Genomic DNA, 20809 nt, shown 5'->3' with positions numbered 1-20809 from the left:
GAGCTGATTCTGTCACCCAGCACTGGGGCTGGAGCTGTTCCACACTCGGGGTCAGAGCCTGGGGACAGCACTGGAGGTCCTGGAGCTGATTCTGTCACCCAGCACTGGGGCTGGAGCTCTGGGGTCAGGGGTCTCGCTGTGCCCACCCCGTCTCTGTGATGCTACATACACCCCCAGCGACCACAGGTGAGATTTTAAATCCTTTATAACAGAAAACAGGAGTTTCCCCACCCGTTATTAAAAGAAACCTCACAACTGTCCTGCAGGGACAGGGTCCCCCTCCATCCCCCAGCTCCTCACCAGCACAGACTGGGAGAAATCCAGTGTAAGGCAGTGGGAGGACCCAGCAGGTGTTCGCCACCCCTCTACACCCCTCAGGGTGATCCCCTGATAGAAAATCAATCCCTGCTCCTGAAATTCCCCCGGGGCTGCCCACAGCAACCCGTTATCGCCGTTTGAGCTCAACGCAAGGAATTTTCCCCCCTCAATCTCCTTTTTCCTCCCCAAATCCTACCGGGGCTGTGCCGAGCCGTTCTCCTGCCCCTTGTCCAGGGGGATTTGGCTCCGGGATGGGAGGATTCGGCCGGGAAGGTGCTGCTGGGGCTGGGGCAGGGGCTGGGCAGCGCTCGGCACTTTATCTGTGCGGGGTGGGGATGTTGCTCCGCACACGGGGTGTGACGGGGCAGTTTCTCAACTCTGTTTTGTCTGGCTCCTTTCCTTCTCCCTGCTTTTGCTTTGGGGCTGTTTCCTACTTCTCATAAAGGGTCACTGAGCTCTGGGTTCAGCTGAACCGAAAATGAACCCAGAAGGAGTTAAAACCCCTGTTTTGGGTGTTTCTGTGCTCCTGAGGGGGATTAAGGTGCTGTCGGTGAGGGGAAAACCTGTAGAGCTGCTCAGGGGTTATTTTATCGGGCAGCTGGGGTGCAGAGCAGACTGAGCTCAGTGATGGGCTCAGCACCCTCTGGGAGGTGTTTCCCTGTGCCTCTCCTTTTTCCCGGGATCACAGCCAATCCCATTCCCTTTTTTTCCAGCTTTTCCTCCCGATCATGCTCCAGAATGCTGTCGAGCACGTGCCACAAAGGGGACCAAGACCAAGGGGATCAAATCCTTCCCGAGGCTCTGAGATGACAACCTGGAGGAGCTGTGAGCACAAACTTTATCTGGGTGTTTATCCTGGGAAAAGGGAAGGGTGGCTGGGCTGGAGCAGGGCTGCACCCCCCTCGGCCAGGTTTGGGGGTCCCAGCCCTCACCAAGGGTCCCTGGAGCTGCTGGCACAGTGTCAAGAGGGGTTTGTCACCCCCAGCCCTGTCCTGTCCCCCAACCGGTCCTGCAGCCCCAGGGCTAGCTCCACGCCCATGGGTGTTGCTGGTTTCTATTTTGGAAGGATTTACTGTGAAAATAGCTCCTGTTGGGGCAATAAAATTACAGAATGCTATGAGGCTGCCGGAGGGACACAGCCCCTGCCCCGGGCTGGCTGGACAGAGGTGGCTGGAGCAGGGGGGCAGGGACACACCAGGGCCACTCTGGGGGTCACCGCGTCCACTGTGTCCCCGTGGAGATCAAAGCTGGCCCTGAAACCCCCTCGGGAGCTGCCACTGGGGGATCCACCCTGAACTTGAACATGTGGAGGAACATCTGCCCCAGGCTTATTCCTGGGGACATTCCCAGGTCAGCTGTGAGCTCTGACTGCACCTCCCTGTGCTGGGAGGGCTGGGAATGCTCCTCTCCCTTAACCAGTGGCCCTCTGCCCATGTCTGGTTCATAATCTTCAAAAAAATTCCCAGTCTTAAAGACTGCAATAATTCCTTGGGTCTTCAATGGGTTTTCTCTGTGCTCTAACCTGAGGGATGAGTATCCCTCACACAATCCCGCAGCTCACACAAAAATCCCACAGCTCACACAAAAATCCCAAAGCTCACACAACCTTCCTGTCCCTCACACAACAATCCTGCAGCCCTCACACAATCCAGCCCCTCACAAAACAATCCTCTCATGCTCAGTCCTCCCTCACACAACAATCCAGCCCCTCACACAATCCCGCAGCTCACACAAAAATCCCATAGCTCACACAAAAATCCCATAGCTCACACAACCTTCCTGTCCCTCACACAACAATCCTGCAGCCCACACAACAACCCAGCCCCTCACACAACAATTTTCTCACACAATAATCCCCTCACACAACAATCCTCTCGCACAACAATTTTACACTCAGTCCTCCCTCACACAACAATCCCCTCACACAACAATCCTCTCACACTCGATCCTCTCACACTCGATCCTCTCACACTCGATCCTCCCTCACACAACAATCCCCTCACACAACAATCCTACAGCTCACACAACAATCCTACAGCTCACACAACAATCCTCTCGCACACGATCCTCCCTCACACAACAGGTCGGCCTGCTCGGAGCCCCGGGGCCGCTCCCGCGGGGCCGGTCCGGCCTCATTCCCCTCATTCCTGGAAGCCCCCGGGAGATGGACGCAGAGAGCGGACAGTGAAGGGCAGAGACACGTTTAATACAGCAAATACACCAAATCTGGAACTGCGGAGTGCACGGGACATCACAGCCACACCACAACCCCAGGGCACGGCAGGAGCCACAGCCCCGCGGGCAGGAGGGGACAGGACGGGGACATTGCCCTGGAATGCAGCCGGGAAGGGCGCCTGGAAAACTCCCTCTGCAGGGTAAGGAAAATTCCCTTTTATCTGTGGCGCTGGGGAAGAGCAGCACGCAAAGGCTGGGCTGGGGTGTGGGGAGCTCCTCGACGCAAACACGGCAGGCTCGGGGTGCCAGCCATGTCCCCATGTCCCCATTCCCCATCTCGGCCGTGCTCCCAGCAGGGCCTGCTCCCAGCGCGGACAAGGCTGGGTCCCCGTGTGAATCCCTTGTCCCTTTCCAGCACCTCCCGTGTGTGTCACCCCTCAAATATTCGGCAAAGATTCCTTGTGCTCCTTCCCAGCGGCGAGACCTGGCCGGCCCCTCCCGGCCATGAGGTCTGGCAGGAAGGACAAGGGGCTCCTGCTCCTCTGGCACCAGCCCTGTGGCCATCGTGCCCAGGGCTGGCACCTCAGGCCATCCCCACCCTGCAGTGGTGGCACCAAGCCACAACAGAAAGGGACACCCAGGACAGGTGATCAAATTCTCCCCTCACCCCCCCCAGGGATTTTGGTGACTTGCAGGGTGTGTTTATCCACAAGGAGAGGGCTGTGAGTTTTTATTCCCCCCTCGGGGTGGGAATATCAGCTGTGTGAACCCCATCAGGTGTTTTCAACTGGTGAGGTGACAAGTCTGGGCAAGTGCTGATGTGGTCCTTGAAAGCCCTGGGATGGGGCTGTGTGGCTCCAGCTGTCCCTCCTCAGCTGTCCTTTTCTCCTCATTTCCAAATGTCCCCCAAGGGCTGCAGAGGATGAGCAGGGAAGGGGAAAGCAAAGCAGGATGACCAGCAAAGCAAGGGCACTTCAAAGGAAAATTCTTGACATCTGTCAAAGCTGAGCTCCTGCCTGCTCCTCCCATCAGTTCTCAGCCTTTCTTTCACCTTTGTCCTTTTCCTACTTTTCCAGAGCCTTCCCAAACTGCCCAGCTGAAGGACCTGCCTGCAGGACCCTCTGGAAACCTGCCAGGCAGGAGCCACCCCATGGGACCTACAAAGGACACTGATCCCTCCTCAAGTGGGTGAGCAGAAAGGAACTTGTATCCTCTGACCTGTCTCAGCAGGGATAAAAGCAGGAAAGGCAGTGCTAGTAGAAGGAATAATAAAATCCATTAAAAAAGCTTTGGGCTGCTGGCTCTCTGACCACAGAAGTACTAAAAATACCTCATTCCTGAGACCACCCGTATTTTACAAACCCTAAAAGACTAGATTCTCTTTCTAGAAATCTAAAAAAAGTTTAAAATCCATTGGTATGAACTCCTTCACCTTCACCACACCTTTAAAAACCACCCAGGTGGGCTGAGGGAGGGATGGGTGAGGGGCAGGGACCTTTCCATGCCCATCCCAGTCCAGTTTCACAGGACACCCTGGGGACTACCAGTGTCCCCAGAATGTGCTCCAGCCCCCAGTCTCCCACATCCCACACGACACAGCAGCTGCAGTGAGGGAATGGGGGACAGGGACACTGGAGCTCCACCCGGCATGTTCTCCCCTCCCTGTGCTGGGCTGCAATTCTGCATCCAAGCATGGAGAGGTTGTGGGAATGCCCATGGCAAAGGCAGTGCCCAGCTGTGCCCCAGCTCCCCCAGGACAGGGATGGAAAGCTTTGGGGTCACTCTAAGCTGGAGTGTGAGACTGACTCTGCTGCTGAGCCCAAGGATTGGGAAAGGGACATCCCATGACCAGATGGATGATGGGAATCGCAAAATAACCCCACCTCAACCACTCCTAAAATCCACCTGATGCCAGCCCCAGGAGCGAGGGAAGCCACAGAGGGAGTGCAGGCGTGGAGGCAGCGCTGGGCTCCGTGGGGACCTGCTGGGACAAGGCTGGAGCTGGAAATGCAGGGATGTGCTTGGTGCTCACTCCAGAGCCCACTCAGCCAGCCACTGCTCGCAGCGCGCCCGCTGCTCCTCCGTCTCCTCCCTGCTGCCTGCACCCCCTGCTCCCTCCTCTCTGGCAGCTTCTTGGCTCTCCTCCTCCTCCTCCTCCTTCTGTGTGCCCTTGTCCTTGAGCTCCTGGATGACATCCTCCAGCCGCTGGGTGACGTGCTGGGGCACCCAGTTGCCGTCCATGGCGGTGACGAAGGGGTCGGGCGCGCACACCTCGATCAGCTCCGTGCCAGTGGGAATGCGCAGGTAGTAGGCGTGGAGCATCATCCTGTAGGGATTGCTGTCCTGCCTGTGGCTGTAGGTGAAGTCCCCCACGATGGGGTGGCCGATGGCGCTGCAGTGAACCCGGAGCTGGTGAGTCCTCCCTGGGGAGAGAGCAGGAATAATGACTGGAAATTCCTGAGTCCCTCCTTCAGGGCATGGTGACAATACTAATGGCATTTGTCCCCCTGAGCACGGCAGTTCTCAGCTTCCCTCAGGCCTTTCCAGAGCTGCCCCTGTGCCCACCTGTCAGTGGCTGCAGCAGCACTTTGGTGACAGGGTCTCCGCTGTAGGATCCATGTTCCAGCACGATCAGCTCCGATTGGCACGGCTTGGGATTCTCACAGCCTGCAAGGAGATCCAGAGGGGGTTTGAGATGCCCCAGCGCAGCCCTGGGGGTGTGGGCAGAGCAGGGGCTGGGGCTGCTCACCCTCTGTGCCCTCGATGCACATCATGTGGGTCATGCCCTCCGTGGTGTTCTTCCCGATGGCGTAGCGGATCGTCATCCGGCTCTGGCTCACGTGGCCCCTCACCTGGGGGCAGGAACGTGCAAACTGAGCCCTGGCACGTGCCCCTCACCCACCCCCCATGGCAGGAATCATGCAATCACAGAAAGGGTGGGGTTGGAAGGATCTTAAAGCCCATCCACTTCCCCAACTCCTTGTTGGCAGCAGGGACACCTTCAACGTTGCTCCCAGCCCCATCCAAGCTGGCCCTGGGCACTTCCAGGGATGGGGCAGCCACAGCTTCTCTGGGCACCCTGTGCCAGAATTCCTTCCTGATACCCAGCCTAACCCCACCGTCTGGCAGTGGGAAGCCATTCCCTCTGTCTTATCCCTCCATGCCCTGGTCCAAATCCCTCCCCAGCTCTCTTTGAGCCCCATTAGGCTCCAACTCTGCATCTTTCTCTTCTCCAGCTGAACACCCGCAGCTTTCTCAGGGCAGAGTTGTTTGGAAACACCAGAAGGCCAAGGCAGGAGGTGGCAGGGAGGGCTCACCAGGGCCAGGTAGGCTTTGGTCACCAGGCGCTCCTTGAAGCACTTGTAGGCACTGCCCGCTGCTGCTTTGTTGAGCGCCACACACAGGGCCCCGCTGGTGGAGAAATCCAGCTGGTGGCAGAACCTGGGAAGGACACGGGGGTAAAGGAGCGTCCTGGCCACCTCAGGAGTGTCCCCAGCTGAGGGCAGAGCCGGGCTCGGTGCCCGGGTGCTCACCTGAAGCCGTAGTAGGTGTCGGGGTCGGCCAGCTCGGGGAAGCGGTGCTTGAGCTGGCTCTGCAGGGTCAGCGTCTCGTACCACATCTTGCTGTCGATGCGCAGGTCCCAGTGCTTGTTGACCACGATGAAGTCGGAGCTCTGGTACAGGATGGACAGGTTGTCGATGGTGCCCGGCTCCATGGCCAGCGCCCTGCGGGGCAGAGAGAGCGAGGGGGAACCGGGATGAGGATCCGCCAGCTGCGGGACGGGCACAGCAGCCCCGCACACCCGGGACGGGCAGGGAGCAGGGCCTGGAGGATACCCCAGCAGGGAATGGACATGTGCCGAGGTACCAGCTATCACCTGCCTGTCCCCCAGCCTCACCGGTGTCACCGCGCGGATGCAGGTCCCACAGCGGCACGGACGCTACAGCATGCCGGTGTCACAGCGCACGGCTCCGCCGCTAGCCCGGGATGTCCCGGCAGGCCCATGCCCGCCCCGCTGTCACGGGTGGAGGCCCCGCAGCCGCGCGGTGCTGGCTCTGCCCATCCCGGCGGCGGCGATCGGCCTCGCCCCGCTCCCCGCCGCAGCCCGGCCGGAGGGCACGGGGCAGAGGGGAGGGGACAGGGGACGCGCACGGCGGAGAGGACCCGGGCCGGGCAGCAGTGACCCGGGCAGCAGGGACCCGGGCCGGGCAGCAGGGACCCGGGTCGGCAGCGGTGACTGAAACCGGGCTGAGTGACCCGGGCCGGGGTGACCCGCAGCCGGCTGCGGGGACCCGCGCAGCGCCCCGGCCGCCGCGGCCCCGCCCGCTCCCGCAGCGCCTCCCGGCAGCGCTCACATCGCGTCCAATCAGCGCCGCCTCCGCCGCTTCCCATCGCGCGTCGCGTCCAATCAGCGCCGGCCCTGCCTCCGCCCGGGCGCGCCGCGCCCAATCAGCGCTGGCCCCGCGGCGCGCGCGGGCGGAAGCGCGGCGGGCGCGGGGCCGGTGGCGCGGCGGGCGCGGCCGATGGCGAGCGCCGAGCCCGAGCCCGAGGATGGGGCCGAGGATGCTTTCTACGAGCGCTTCGCCGACGAGCTGGAGGTGCTGGCCGAGCTGGGAGGTGGGCGCTGCTGCGGCGCCGGGACGGGCAGGCGGCGGAGGGAGGGAGCGGGCGGGACCGTGCTTTGCGCGCCCGCGTGTGCCCGTCCCGCCGCGGGTCCCCTCCGGTGACCGGCGCCGTGGTCTGACCCCTCTTGCAGACGAGCCATTCCCACCCACCGGCCCCAAAACATCCCAGTTCCGGGGCAAGAGGCAGCCGCCGGAGGAGCCCGATCCCCCCGGGGACTCTCCCGGCGGCACCGGCGCCAAGAAGAGGGACCGGGACTGTGTCCCCGCCGTGTCCCCGGCAGCAGCCGAACCCCGCAGTAGGTTTGCCCCGGTTCCCCGGGTGCTGCTGCCCCTGCCCTGAGCGGTGCCGGGTGCTGGAGCATCCCCGGGTACCACGGTCGGTCAGCGATGCTCTCGATGCCGCAGCCCCCAGGCCGAAGCGGCAGCGCCTGGAAGCTGTTAAGAAGCTCGATTTCGGTGCAGACGAGGAGCTGGCTCCGGATGTCTCCTGGGATGGTGGCCCAGAGGCGCCTCTGGCTCCCCACAGTACCAGGTTGGCCACCCTGAACCCCATTTTTAACAGGAGAGAGGGGAAGGGCCCTTCTCCTGCTGAAGGAATTTGGCGTTTTCCAGCTCGAACCACCTGGAGATGAGTGGAATGATCCCCCTGCAGACCACACCAGCCTTGGGAAAGAAGAGGGTCCTGAGGAGACCCCCCATCCTGGAGGATTACATCAACGTGACATCCACCCAGGGCACCAGGGTCTTCCTGGTGCTGAGGGATGATCCCTGCAGGACAGGGCTGGAGGTGAGGAGGGATCTGGAGGTCGGCTTTGCTCCTCTGTGGCCCCCAGGTGGCTCAGGAGGGCTCTGGCTGTGCCGTGTCCCTGCAGCTCCCGGATTCCCTGGGCTGGAACGCCCGCAGGCCGCTCCACTTGCTGGGGGTGCCCTTCTCCCACCTGAAGGAGCAGGTGGATGAGGAGGTACCGCATGTCCCTGACCTTCCCCTCTGTCCCTGCTGGCCACAGGGCTGGCTCCCACACTCCTGGGTGGCTCTAACCCCTCTCTGTGTTTGTGCTCCAGCGTCGCAGGCAGGTTCTGGAGGCCTCCCAGCAGCTGACAGAGATCATAAACAGGTGAGATGTTGGTATAAAACCCCTCCCCAGTCCCTGCCATGCTGCTGGCTTTGCCTCCCTCACAATCAAGTTTTGGGGGACCTGCAAGCAGAGGAGCTTTTTTGCCCTCATCACCCCCAGCTTGAGGGGGTCTGGGTGGAGTTCCCACCCTGCCCTGGCTCCTGGGGTGCTTTGGGGTAAATGATTTCCATGCTGCAGTTGCCTGGGGAGCGAGCCCAGCGCCGAGAGCCCGGAGCCCAGCATGGACACAGCTCCAGCAGCTGAGGAGGAGCCTGCACCCCACTGCCTCTGGGTGGACAAGTTCACCCCCCGGCGCTACATGGAGCTGCTCAGTGATGATGTGAGGTGCTGGGGGGTTGGGATGGGTGGGGTCAGCACCTCTGCAGCTCTCCCTTAACGCCACGGGATCAGGAATTGCTTTGGAAGCACTGCCTGGGGGGGCTGGGTCTGTGCTGCTCTGCCTGGGAGCAGTCCTGAGGCCCTGGGAGCCGGGGATGGCAGAGTTTGCACTGGAGCCTGGGGATGTTCTGGCAGATGAACCTATGGAACGTCATCAAAATGAGACAAAAAGTATTGGGAGGATTTTAACCAGAAACTGTTGGCTATTTTGAATTGTTTTGGGGAATGTTAGAAGATTTATAGGGAGTTGGACGTGCTGGGAGAGGCTGGGAATTGCTGAGTTGAGCCAAGACAGAGCAGGGATGGGGCTGATGTGACTTACCCAGGGTCTCCCTGAGGGATGGGGCTGAGCTGGGCAGGGAAACATTCCCACCTTGTCCCAGGGAGATGCCAGGTGCAGCCCTGAGCAGCCTCCTCCATGGAGGACAGCCTTCCTCTGCCTGAGCTGGGTTTTTCCCAGGTTCCATGGGTTTTTCCATGGGATTTCCCTGCTCTCCTGCAGTACACCAACCGCTGCCTGCTCAAGTGGCTCAAGCTGTGGGACACGGTGGTGTTTGGTAAGGACAAGGCTGGCAAGAAGCCCAAGCCCAGCCCTGCAGCTCATCCCCCACTCAGCCATCCCAAGGAACATCCCCACAAGTGGAAAACCAAGGTCCAGCTCACCGAGGAGATGCTGGAGGCCGAGCTGGACCAGCACAAGAGACCCAAATACAAGGTGAGCAGGGGGGACGTGCTGTGGCTCCCTGTGCTGCCACCAGCTGAGCAGCAGCGTTGTCCCCTCTGAGGAGGAAGCCCTCCAGGGGTGACCTCCCCTCTGTGCCACAGGTGGCCCTGCTCTGTGGGCCCCCTGGCCTGGGCAAGACCACGCTGGCCCACGTCATCGCCAGGCACGCGGGGTACAACGCTGTGGAGATGAACGCCAGGTGAGCCCTGGGTGCCAGGTGAGCCCCGAGTGCCAGGTGAGCACCTGGGTGCCAGGTGAGCCCTGGGTGCCAGGTGAGCCCCGAGTGCCAGGTGAGCCCCGAGTGCCAGGTGAGCCCTGGGTGCCAGGTAAACCCTTGGGTGCCAGGTGAGCTCTGGGTGCCACGTGAGCCCATGCCCTGCCCACAAAAGGGGGCAGGTGATGCTGTAGCAGAGGTGATGCTGGAGATGATGGTGGCCTGGGGGTGATGCTGGAAGTGACGCTGTTCTGGAGGTGGTGGTGTCCTGGGAATGGTGGTGTCCCAGAGGTGGAGATGCTCTGGAGGTGATGGTGCTGTCCCAGGGGTGATGCTGTTCTGGAAGTGATGCTGTCCCAGGGATGATGCTGTCTCTGGGGTGATGCTGTTTGGAGGTGATGTTGTCCCAGAGGTGATGATGGAGGTGATGATGATGCTATTATGGAGGTGAAGGTGATGGTGCTGTGGAGGTGGTGCTGTCCCAGGGGTGATGCTGTTCTGGAAGTGATGCTGTCCCAGGGATGATGCTGTCTCTGGGGTGATGCTGTTTGGAGGTGATGTTGTCCCAGAGGTGATGATGGAGGTGATGATGATGCTATTATGGAGGTGAAGGTGATGGTGCTGTGGAGGTGGTGCTGTCCCAGGGGTGATGCTGTTCTGGAAGTGATGCTCTCCCAGGGTTGATGCTGTCCCAGGGGTGATGCCGATGGTGTCTCCACCCCCAAGATCACCCGTCCCCGTGTCCCCCTGCAGCAATGACCGCAGCCCCGAGGTGTTCCAGACCCGCATTGAAGCTGCCACCCAGATGAGGTCGGTGCTGGGCTCCCACGAGAGGCCCAACTGCCTCATCATCGACGAGATCGACGGCGCGCCCGCGGTGAGCCCTGCACGGACCCCTGGCACCAGCCCCTCAAACCTCACCCCATCAACAGCTCCCCCACCGTTCCAGGAGCAGGAAGCCATCCCTCCTGTCCTTGTTTCCTCCCCCAGGCCTCCATCAATGTCCTGCTGTCCATCATCCAGCGGAAGGACGGCGAGGGCGAGGCGGGCGCGGGGCGGCGGCGGCGGCGCGAGGGGGGGCTCCTGCTCCGGCCCATCATCTGCATCTGCAATGACCAGTGAGTGCCACCTGTCCTGGGGGGGGACAGGGACACCAAACCCTGCCCCCAGACAGGAGGAGGCTGCTGGGGGTGTCTCTGTTTGAGTGCAGCTGCTCCAGTCCTGGGGTTGGTTTGGGCCCCTCACACTGAAGGGCTGGAGTGTGTGCAGGGAAGGGATGGAGCTGGGAGAGAGCTGCAGAATTCCTGAAGGAGCTGGGGAGGGGCTGGAGAATTATTGAGGGAGCTGGGAAGGGGCTGGAGAATTCCTGAGGGAGCTGGGAAGGGGCTCAGCCTGGAGAAAAGGGGGATCAGGGGGGACCTTGTCGCTCTGCACAGCTCCTGCCAGGAGGGGACAGCCGGGGGGGTTGGGCTCTGCTCCAGGGAACAGGGACAGGAGGAGAGGGATCAGCCTCAGGGAAAGTTTAGATTGGATATTTGGGAAAATTCCTTCATGGAAAGGGCAGCCAGGTATTGGTTGGTCCTGCTCAGGGCAGGGGTGGAGTCCCCATCCCTGGGGGGAATTCAGAGCTGTGTGGATGTGGCACTTGGGGCCATCATTTCACGGTGACTTGGCAGTGCTGGGAGAACAGTTGGACTCAGTGCTGTGGGAGGTGTTTCCCAAGCTCAGTAATTCCAGGATGAAGAAGGGAATTCCCTGCTGGGCTCTCACCCCGTGTTCCCCCCCAGGTTCGTGCCCGCGCTGCGCCCGCTCCGGCAGCAATCCTTCCTGCTCAGCTTCCCCCGCACCGCGCCCTCCCGGCTGGCCCAGCGCCTCAGCGAGGTCTGCGCTCTCCCAGGGCCCCCTGTGGCCCTGGCTCGCTGTCCCCTGTGCCCCTGGCTCGCTGTCCCCTCCCCTGAGCCCTGTCCTGCCCCGCAGATCGCGCTCCGGCAGGGAATGCGGGCGGACACGGGCGCGCTGCTGGCGCTCTGCGAGAAAACCGACAGCGACATCCGCTCCTGCATCAACACCCTGCAGGTGCTGGGGACACTGCAGGGCCTGGGACACTGCCACAGCCTGGGGACAGAGAGAGGGCCTGGGGACACTGCCATGGCCTGGGGACAGGGAGAGGGCCTTGGGGACACTGCCAGGGCTCTGGGGATACAGAGATGGCCTTGGGGACATGGGCATGGCCTTGGGGACACAGGGATGGCCCTGGGGAGATGAGGATGGCCATCAGGATATGGGGATGGCCCTGGGGACATGGGGATGGCCCTGGGGAGACAGGGATGGCCCTGGGGAGATGAGGATGGCCATCAGGACATGGGCATGGCCCTGGGGACATGGGGAGGACCCTGGGAACACGGGCATGGCCCTAGGGACACAGGGATGGCCATCAGGACATGGGCATGGCCCTGGGGACACAGCAATGGCCCTGGGGACACAGGGATGGCTATCAGGACATGGCTATGGCCCTGGGGACACGCTCCTGCTGCAGCTCCAGGCTCACACAGGGACAGAGGGGACAAAAGTCCCTTCCAGTCAGACCCCTGAAGCCCCCGGGGTGTTCTGAGCCCTGCACGTGGAGGAAGAGGGGGGTGGCTGTGCCCAGCTGCTCCCCAGGGCTTTGGGGTCCCTGTCCCCTCCATGCCCTGGCTCTGCTGCAGTTCCTGCACGGCCGAGGGCAGAAGGAGCTCAGTGTGCAGCTGGTGCAGACCATGAGGATCGGCCTGAAGGACCAGAACAAGGGGCTCTTCTCCATCTGGCAGGAGATCTTCCAGCTGCCCAGGCCCCAGAGGTAGGAGGAGGGGGTTTTTACATCTCCTGGGGGCTTGGGGGGTGGTATTCCCATTTCCCAGAGCAGCTGTGGCTGCCTCATCCCTGGAAGTGTTCGAGGGAGGCTGGGTGGGACCTGCAAGGTCCTGGAGAGCAGCTTCTTGAGGGGGTTTGTGTCCATCACAGAATCCTGGAATGGTTTGGGGTGGAAAGGACCTCAGAGCCCACCCAGTGCCACCCCTGCCATGGCAGGGACACCTCCCACTGTGCCAGGCTGCTCCAAGCCCTGTCCAGCCTGGCCTGGGCACTGCCAGGGATCCAGGGGCAGCCACAGCTGCTCTGGGCACCTGTGCCAGGCCCTGCCCACCCTGCCAGGGGATATTCCTCCCCAGTATTCTTTCTTCTCACTTTAAAGTCATTCCAGATGCTTTGTTACTTAGCTCCCAATAATTCAATAAACTTTGGATCCAGTTTCCAAGGATCCAAAATATCCCTGCAGCCCTGGGAAACCCAAACCCTCAGCTCTTCCTTTGGGCTCCCCCAGGCACAGGATAGGAATGGACCCCTCTTTGCCAGCCCAGCTCCTGCTGGGGGACGAGGACCTGCCCCACGCTGGGGGCTCAGGGGGCTTCAATTCCTCCTCCCAGCGCTTCCACCACATCCTGCACCTCTCCACCTCCTCGGGAGAGCAGGAGAAGCTGGCCCAGGTGAGAGCAGCCAGAGGGGGCTGGGGGGCAGCTCAGACCCCCCAGCTCCATCTGACCCCACACCCTCCTCAGGGCCTCTTTGAGAACTTCCTGAACATGAAGGTGCGGGATTCCAGCCTGGGCTCCGTGTGCCTGGCCCTGGAGTGGCTGGGCTTCTCTGACCTGCTGGGCCGGGCCGTGCTGCAGGCCCAGAGCTTCCAGCTGCTGCGTTACCTGCCCTTCCTGCCCGTGGCTTTCCACCTGCTCTTCGCCGCCACCTCCATCCCCCGGCTGGCCTACCCCAGCAGCCAGCCCGAGGCAAGTGCATCAGGCCTGCTGCAGCGCTGTCCCTGCAGGGCCACGCTGCCTGGCCCTGCCTGAGGGTCCCTGTGCTGTCCCCAGGCCGTGGCCAGGCTGGGCCAGATGCAGAACGTGCTGCTGTCCATGGTGGCGGGGATCGCGCCGGGCGCGCGCAGCCGCGCGGGGCAGCAGGCGCTGGTGCTGGACGTGCTGTGCCTGCTGCTGGACATCATCGCCCCCAAGCTGCGGCCCGTGAGTGTCCCCAGCCCCTGGCCTGCCCCCCAGAGCCCTCTGCACACCCCACCCCCTGAGCTGGCCTGGGTTGCTGTCCCCAATCCGGGCTGGGTTTGGTGTCGCAGCCGGTGCAGGAGATGGGGGAAGGTGTTGGGGTGCCCAGCTGTTTGTGTGATGGTCCTCAGGAAGGAGTTGGGACTTTTGGCTTTGCTCCGTCCCCAGATCAGCTGCCCCATCACTCCTTGGGCTGAGCAGGCTGGGTTGATTTAATGGGATTAAAGGGAAGGGAGCTGTGGCTGTCACCAGGAGGTGGCAGGACAGGGGCACGTCCCTGTGGCACCTGGCAGCTGTGCCCAGCATCTCTGGCAAACAAACCTGATGTCACCAGCAAAACCTGGCTTTTATTTCTTTAAAACTGTCCCCAATCCAGGCTGGGTTTGGTGTTGCAGCCGGTGCAGGAGATGGGGGAAGGTGTTGGGGTGCCCAGCTGTGTCGGGGGGTCCTGGGCCCCACCTGGGCTGGGCAGGGCTTTGGGGAGCTCTCAGAGTCACCCCCACCCAGGAGAGGGTCTGTCCCTGCTCTGGGAAGGACATCTGTCCCTAAGAGAGAGCTAAACTTGATCTGGGCCCTTCCTCACCCAGAATCACACCCTGTGCTTGGGCTGTTTGGGGTTTCCAGTTTGGGGTTTCCAGTTCTGTGCTGTCCCCTGGCCAGGTGAACACGCAGCTCTACAGCCTGAAGGAGAAGCAGCAGCTGGCTGAGCTCATCAGCACCATGCTCACCTACAACCTCACCTACCTGCAGGAGCGCCTGCCCGAGGGCCAGTACGTCTTCAAGCTGGACCCGTGAGTGCCAGGGCTGGGGAGGGGCACTGGCAGCCAAAATCCTTCCCCGGGAGGCTGGAATAGAATTCCCAGAGAAGCTGGGGCTGCCCCATCCCTGGAAGCGTCCAGGGCTGGGTTGGATGGGAGCTGGAGCAAGAGGAAGGTGTCAGGGTTGGAGCTGGGTGATTTTAAGATCTCTCCCAAGCAGCTCCAGGATTCTGTGATGGTCCTCAGGAAGGAATTGGGACTTTTGGCTTTGCTCCGTCCCCAGATCAGCTGCCCCATCACTCCTTGGGCTGAGCAGGCTGGGTTGATTTAATGGGATTAAAGGGAAGGGAGCTGTGGCTGTCACCAGGAGGTGGCAGGACAGGGGCACGTCCCTGTGGCACCTGGCAGCTGTGCCCAGCATCTCTGGCAAACCAACCTGATGTCACCAGCAAAACCTGGCTTTTGTTTCTTTAAAACTTTCTCAAGCATTGGTTTGACAACTGATTTCTGAATGACTGCAGAGCCACCTGACTCCAGGCTTTGCTCCTTTTATTTTAGGGGCAATAATAGTGGATAAATCATGGACAAATAGCAAAAAATTAGTGGATAAAGATGAAATATTCAGGGTGGCAGAGGGACTGGTGGCTCCTCAGTGCTGGGGGGGCTGAAACAGGCCTGTGAAGAATCCAGCTGCTGTGCTGATCCCAAATTCCTGTTCCTGGCTGGATTCCCATTAAACCTGTCCTGGGGGGCACCTCGGGGTTGTGCTGCTGCCATGCCTGAGCTGTGCTGTGCCCCTGAGCTTTTCAGGGCAATCTGTCCAATCTCCTCTTTTTGCTTTCAAGCCAGGATTAAACCCCTCTAATCCCTCCTGCATTCCCATTCCCATTCCTGCACGGGGGGGAAACTGAGTGGGGAATGACCCAGGGGCTGGGCTGGGGTTTTCTGTGGCTCTCAGGCTGCACAGAACAGGCTGATTTTTGGGGCTGGGACTCTCAGGCTGCACAGAACAGGCTGATTTTCGGGGTTAGTTCCCCTTAGGAGTGACTCGGGCTGGGCTGGGGTTTGCTGTGGCTCTCAGGCTGCACAGAGCTGGATGATTTTTGGGGTTGGGCAGGGCTGGGAGGTGCTGGGGCTCTCAGGCTGCACAGAACTGCCTGATTTTTGGGGTTGCTTCCCCTTGGAGTGACTCAGGGGCAGGGCTGGGAGGTGCTGGGGCTCACAGGCTGCACAGAACAGGCTGATTTTTGGGGCTGGGAGGTGCTGGGGCTCTCAGGCTGCAGAACAGGCTGATTTTCGGGGTTAGTTCCCCTTAGGAGTGACTCAGGGGCTGGGCTGGGGTTTGCTGTGGCTCTCAGGCTGCACAGAACTGCCTGATTTTTGGGGCTGGGAGGTGCTGGGGCTCTGAGGCTGCACAGAGCTGGGTAATTTTAGGGGTTGGGCAGGGCTGGGATTTGCTGGGGCTCTCAGGCTGCACAGAGCTGGTTGATTTTCGGGGCTGGGAGGTGCTGGGGCTCACAGGCTGCAGAACAGGCTGATTTTTGGGGCTGGGACTCTCAGGCTGCACAGAACAGGCTGATTTTTGGGGCTGGGACTCTCAGGCTGCACAGAACAGGCTGATTTTTGGGGCTGGGAGGTGCTGGGGCTCTCAGGCTGCACAGAACAGGCTGATTTCAGGGTTGCTTCCCCTTGGAGTGACTCAGGGGCTGGGCTGGGGTTTGCTGTGGCTCTCAGGCTGCAGAGCAGGCTGATTTCAGGGTTGCTTCCCCGTTTCCTGTGCTGCAGGGACGTGGAGGCCGTGTGCCGCTTCCCGGCGCTGCCGGCCCGCAGGCAGCTCAGCTACCAGGCCAAGCAGCTCATCGCCAGGGAGATCGAGCTGGAGAAGATGAGGAGGGCAGAGGCACGGAGCCTGGCCCAGGTGGGCACCCCCCAAGGGCTGCCAGGGCCCTGCGTGTGCAGCAAATCCCCAGGGATTTGTTTTTTCCCCAAAGCAGCCGCTGGCTTTGGCTGCTGGGTGGAAATCCAGGATTAACCCCCCTGGCTGCAGCTGTTTCCCTGCACAGCTGGGCTGCAGGGCTCAGCTTTTTGTAAGAATTCTGGAGGGAGTTCAAGCTTTGAACCCTTCCAGTGAGGAGGTGGGAATTTCAGGTGAGAATTTCAGGTGGGAATTTTTGGCTGCTGTTTGTACCCGGCCGTGTGGGAGGTGAACTCTTCCCTGCCTCCCCTTCCCTGGCTGCTGACACTTCCAAAGGTCCCAAAGCCCCCAGGAGCAGCAGAGTGGCTCTGCCCACTCTCCTGGAGGCAGGAAAAGATGGGAAGGGGTGGAAAAGGTGGAGAAACATGCTGGGTGTAGCTGAGCCTGCCCTGCCCTGGTGCCAGTGGGGTAATTAATCCCTGGGAGCCCCTTGGAGCAGGAGAGAGCTCCTGGGAGGTGTGTGGGACAAAGAGAAGCTGCAAAAACACCTCTGAAGGCTCCTTGTTTACATGGTATGGATGTGAAATCCTGGAGGAAGGGGCTAGATGTGAAATCCTAGAGGCAGAAAATGATGGGAAAATCCCTGGGATGTTGCAGCCCAGCCTGGGTGGGATGGGGGCCAGGGGCTGACAGGTGCTCAGTGCCCACCCTGGAGCTCAGCCACCCCGAGGGGAGCCTGGCCCAGCTCTGTCCTCCCCACAGGAGCCCGGGAATGGCCTCGGGGAGGAGCGAGGGGACACGGGGACCCCCAACCACCAGCAGCGCCTGGAGCACATCGTGAGGAGAGCAGCTCTGCAGGACAAGGTCAGGCCCCAGTTCTGCCCCAGCTCCTGCCCCAATTCCTGCCCCACTTCCCACCAGCTCTTCCTGGGCTGCCAGGCTCTCCCTGGCTCCACTGGAATTTGGATTTTTGGTCCAATTTCCTATAATAGCCCAGCCCTGCTGTGTCCTGTAAAGGCATCTCTGGGATTGGCAGGAATTGGAGCTGGGTTTTGACATTTTGGATGTGTCCCGGGAAGTTTTCAGGGCTGGGGGAGGGAGGAGCTGTGGGAATTTGGGCTGAAATAGCTGAATTTGGGCTCTGTGGCAAAGCAGCTTGGAAAAGCTGCTCTGGAATGATCCTGGGCATCCCTGGGCTCCTCCTGGAGCTGGGATCCTTCCCTGGCACTGCCCCTCTGCAGGGCCCAGCTGCCAGCCCTGTCCTGGCTGTAAAACCCCACCTGAGCCTCACATTTTGCCTTTTGCCCCAAATTTGGATGCTGTTTGCATTGCCAGGCCCTGGCCCTTCCTGCAGGATTTGCATTTGGCTCCTGCTCTGCCCAGAGGAGCCTCGGGGTGCCCGAGCTGTGCCCAGGGACAGCCCAGCCGTGGCTTTGTCCCTCTCTGAGCAGCAGCTGGAGGTGCCCCAGAGCCACCCCCATCCCTGCTCTTTGCTTCCCACAGCCTGAACTGGATTTTTTTGGGAGGCCACTCCAGAGGAAAGAGGCAGCCAAGGCCCCGGGTAGGTGACACAGGCTGGGGTGGCACAGGGACAAAGAGTCCCTGAGCTCTGGGTGGGTGGCACAGGGACAAGGTGGCACAGGGACAAAGTGTCCCTGAGCTCTGGGTGGGTGACACAGGGACAAGGTGGCCCCAGCCCCAGGTGGGTGGCACAGGGACCCCAAAGAGGGGCTCCTGTCCCTCAGCCCCGTCCCCAGGGGACAGCAGCAGGGACAAACCAGCCCAGCCCAGCTGGCAGGAGTTCCTGTGGCACCTCCATGGAGTCTGGCCCCACCCAGAGGGAATTTGGGGTGAATTTTTGGTTGCAGCATCCAGGATTTGGGAGCACCAGCTGTGCCCTGCCCAGCCCTCCCTCAATGCCCCCCTCCAGCCAGGGCACAGCTGGCACTCTGAAGTTCCCTGCAGGTTTTTAAAGTGGATTTTCCCGCTCAGCCCCTCAGGTTTCCAAGGAGGAATCCCTGGAGCTGCAGCTGGGCAAGGCCGTGGGGAGGAGCGATGTCTGGTTCCGCTTCAACGAGGGCTTCTCCAACGCTGTCAGGAGGAGCCTCTACATCAGGGACCTGCTCTAGGGCTGCTCAGCTGAGCTGCAGCAGCCCGAGCTTCCCAGCCCCTGCCTGGGCTCTGAGGCCTTGATTTTGGGCCGTCATCTTTTTATTACCCGCTTATTTTTGTTTAAAAAAAGAAATAAAATGTATATAAAAAATCAGTGGTGAAGTATTGCTCTGTTTATTTCAGTCATAAACGTTGAGGTGTCAGATTCTGCCTGGTTTGCTGTGAAACGATGTCCTACAGTGTACAAAAGTATCTAAAATCACTAAAAATGGGGGGTTTTATAAAAAGCTTCTATACAAGTTGCAAAAATCTGCCTTTTTCGGGAGGAAGCTGCAGCGAAGCCCTGGAGCAGCTTTTGCTCTCCTGCCCCCCAGGCTGCCCATCCTGGGGGGCTCCCCCGTGTCCCCCCACGTCTAAAACCCCTTCTACAGCTACCAGCGAGGGAAGGGGGCAGGGCAGGGTTGTGCTCGGGCTCTGCTGTTGGAACTGGAGCTCAGAGGATGATGCATTTGCCTTTCTCCACCCAGGGGTTGTTCTTCATCAGCTCCGGGTTCAGGAAGGGATCCTCGGGAATCCCGTCCTCGATCCACTTCACGAACCTGCAGGGAGGGCAGGGAGGGTGAGGGGGTCTGGGGGGCTCAGGGTAAATCCTGCTCGGGTGGGGGGACGTGGGGGTGTGACAAAGCAGGCAGGGAACAGAGCCACCCCTGATTTAAGGTGTTCTGAGCTCTGCAAAGCTCTGGGAAGGGAGGTCAGGAGGTGCCACCACATCCTGGCACCCCCAGAGCTTGGGCAGCTGGAAGGGGCTTGGGGACACTGGGGGGGTTCTGCCCTTGGGTTTGGAGAATTTAGAGATCCAGGAAGGGAAAATCTCATCCCTGGGGAGCTGAGGAGGGAAAAGGGGGCTGGGGTCTGCTCTTGGGGGCACAGGGATGGGATGGGATGGGATGGGATGGGAAGGGAAAGGAAGGGAAGGGAAGGGAAGGGAAGGGAAGGGAAGGGAAGGGAAGGGAAGGGAAGGGAAGGGAAGGGAAGGGAAGGGAAGGGAAGGGAAGGGAAGGGAAGGGAAGGGAAGGGAAGGGAAGGGAAGGGAAGCCCCCACTCACTCAGGTATGGTCTTGGAGGACATCTCCCTCTTGTAGGCCAGCTGGTACTTGAGGCTTTCCACCTCTTTTTTCCATTGTGGGAGATCCCACTCGTCCATGGCGCTCTCCGAGGGCTCCGTTGGGCTGGGAATGGGGATTTTGGTGCCTTGTCCTGCCCTGGCCCCTCAAGTGCACCCCAAAGGCTCCCCCAGGATGGGGCCAGCATGTCCCAGGCTCTGGGGAGGTTTCCAAGCCCACAGAGGAGCTCCGGGAGCTTTTGGGGTTGTTTTGGTTGAGGCAAAGGCTGCCCGGAGCCCTTCTCATGCAAAGCTCAGGCACTGAGGCAGATTTGACTGAAATTGGGGCGGGGAGCAGCCGAGAGCAGCCCGGGGCTCTTTGGGAAGGGGCTGCTTGTCCCTGCCCTGCCCGGCCACGGCTCCGGAGGGACCGGCACGGATTCGGGGCTGCCTCAAGAGCCCTGGAAACGGCTCAGGGGGCGGCCAGCACAGATTTGGGGAGCAAAGCAAACCCCTCTGCACCCCTCACCCCAGTGCCCCCCAGCAGAGACCCTGGGGAAACTGAGGCACGGCAGCTGAGGGGGCTCAAGCAGTGCCCACAGCCCCCAAAATTTGGTGGCACAAGGAGACATTCCCCTGTCCCCAACCCTGCCACGACCCCCGGGGGTGCCCCCGGCTCCGGGAGGGTGAAACCCTGCCGAGGGCACAGCTCCATCCCAGCCTGGCATCCCCGGAGCTGCACCGGGAGCGGGAGCAGCCCCTCCCCGGCCCCCATCCCGCACATCGCACCTGGTTTGGGAATGCCGGCAGCAGAGAAACGGGGCCGCGGCTGCAGCCTGGCCTGGCCGTGCTCCTCCCGCAGCGCTCCCGGCTCCGGAGATCCCAAAGGCTCGGGGTAATCTGGCAAAGCTCGCCCGGTGCGGCTGGACCAGGCGGAGCCTCCCCCCGCGGCCCCGGGGGATCCGGCTCCGGGGGAGCGCCCGGGATGGAGGCACCGCCTGCAGGGCTCTGGGATTGGGGTTATCCCGGCTGTCCCCTCTGGATTTGGGGTATCCCGGCTGGGCTCTGGGATTGGGGTTATCCCGCCGGGCTCTGGGATTGGGGTTATCCCGCTGGGCTCCGGGATTGGGGTTATCCCGCTGGGCTCCGGGATTGGGGTTATCCCGCTGGGCTCCGGGATTGGGGTATCCCGGCTGTCCCCTCTGGATTTGGGGTTATCCCGCTGGGCTCTGGGATTGGGGTTATCCCAGATGACCCTCTGGAT

The 20809-nt window shown here is 61.2% G+C and overlaps 3 protein-coding genes across 3 annotated transcripts; 1 reads left to right on the top strand and 2 right to left on the bottom strand.

Moving 5' to 3' along the window:
* Positions 1-2503: 2503 nt before the first annotated feature.
* On the bottom strand, positions 2504-6852 carry RPUSD1 (RNA pseudouridine synthase domain containing 1). The gene is made up of 6 exons (XM_064390190.1): positions 6392-6852; positions 6027-6218; positions 5811-5934; positions 5243-5345; positions 5059-5160; positions 2504-4916 (listed from the first exon to the last, which is right to left on the bottom strand). Exons 2-6 carry the CDS (start codon positions 6206-6208, stop codon positions 4522-4524), a joined length of 906 nt encoding a protein of 301 aa, XP_064246260.1. The 5' UTR covers positions 6209-6218; positions 6392-6852; the 3' UTR covers positions 2504-4521.
* Positions 6853-6968: 116 nt separating this feature from the next.
* Positions 6969-18597, top strand: CHTF18 (chromosome transmission fidelity factor 18). Its single transcript, XM_064390288.1, has 22 exons — positions 6969-7110; positions 7250-7414; positions 7524-7650; positions 7731-7905; positions 7991-8080; positions 8181-8233; positions 8432-8573; positions 9135-9347; positions 9458-9555; positions 10324-10447; positions 10561-10688; positions 11358-11451; positions 11548-11646; positions 12276-12406; positions 12929-13091; positions 13164-13388; positions 13473-13622; positions 14319-14449; positions 16202-16334; positions 17094-17195; positions 17835-17892; positions 18324-18597. The coding sequence occupies exons 1-22, from the start codon at positions 7017-7019 to the stop codon at positions 18458-18460; spliced, it is 2832 nt and encodes a 943-aa protein (XP_064246358.1). The 5' UTR covers positions 6969-7016; the 3' UTR covers positions 18461-18597.
* Positions 18598-18621: 24 nt separating this feature from the next.
* GNG13 (G protein subunit gamma 13) lies at positions 18622-20462 on the bottom strand. The gene is made up of 3 exons (XM_064390287.1): positions 20335-20462; positions 19550-19672; positions 18622-19042 (listed from the first exon to the last, which is right to left on the bottom strand). The coding sequence occupies exons 2-3, from the start codon at positions 19645-19647 to the stop codon at positions 18937-18939; spliced, it is 204 nt and encodes a 67-aa protein (XP_064246357.1). The 5' UTR covers positions 19648-19672; positions 20335-20462; the 3' UTR covers positions 18622-18936.
* Positions 20463-20809: the final 347 nt, after the last annotated feature.

The sequence above is a fragment of the Passer domesticus genome, chromosome 15, assembly GCF_036417665.1.
Source record: "Passer domesticus isolate bPasDom1 chromosome 15, bPasDom1.hap1, whole genome shotgun sequence".
Taxonomy (NCBI): Eukaryota; Metazoa; Chordata; class Aves; order Passeriformes; family Passeridae; genus Passer; species Passer domesticus.
Note: the sequence above shows the minus strand (reverse complement) of the source record. Positions and strands in the feature narration are given on the sequence as shown.

Excerpts from the sequence above, each read along its gene's own strand:
- CHTF18 (XM_064390288.1), top strand. The coding sequence starts at position 7,017 with ATGGCGAGCGCCGAGCCCGAGCCCGAGGATGGGGCCGAGGATGCTTTC. Across the intron at positions 9,348-9,457 it reads ACAAGAGACCCAAATACAAG|GTGGCCCTGCTCTGTGGGCC; the intron begins GTGAGCAGGGGG and ends TCTGTGCCACAG. Across the intron at positions 11,647-12,275 it reads CCTGCATCAACACCCTGCAG|TTCCTGCACGGCCGAGGGCA; the intron begins GTGCTGGGGACA and ends GCTCTGCTGCAG.
- GNG13 (XM_064390287.1), bottom strand. The coding sequence starts at position 19,647 with ATGGACGAGTGGGATCTCCCACAATGGAAAAAAGAGGTGGAAAGCCTC. Across the intron at positions 19,043-19,549 it reads TCCTCCAAGACCATACCTGA|GTTCGTGAAGTGGATCGAGG; the intron begins GTGAGTGGGGGC and ends CCCTCCCTGCAG.
- RPUSD1 (XM_064390190.1), bottom strand. The coding sequence starts at position 6,208 with ATGGAGCCGGGCACCATCGACAACCTGTCCATCCTGTACCAGAGCTCC. Across the intron at positions 5,935-6,026 it reads GACACCTACTACGGCTTCAG|GTTCTGCCACCAGCTGGATT; the intron begins GTGAGCACCCGG and ends TGTCCTTCCCAG. Across the intron at positions 4,917-5,058 it reads GCTGCTGCAGCCACTGACAG|GGAGGACTCACCAGCTCCGG; the intron begins GTGGGCACAGGG and ends CTCTCTCCCCAG.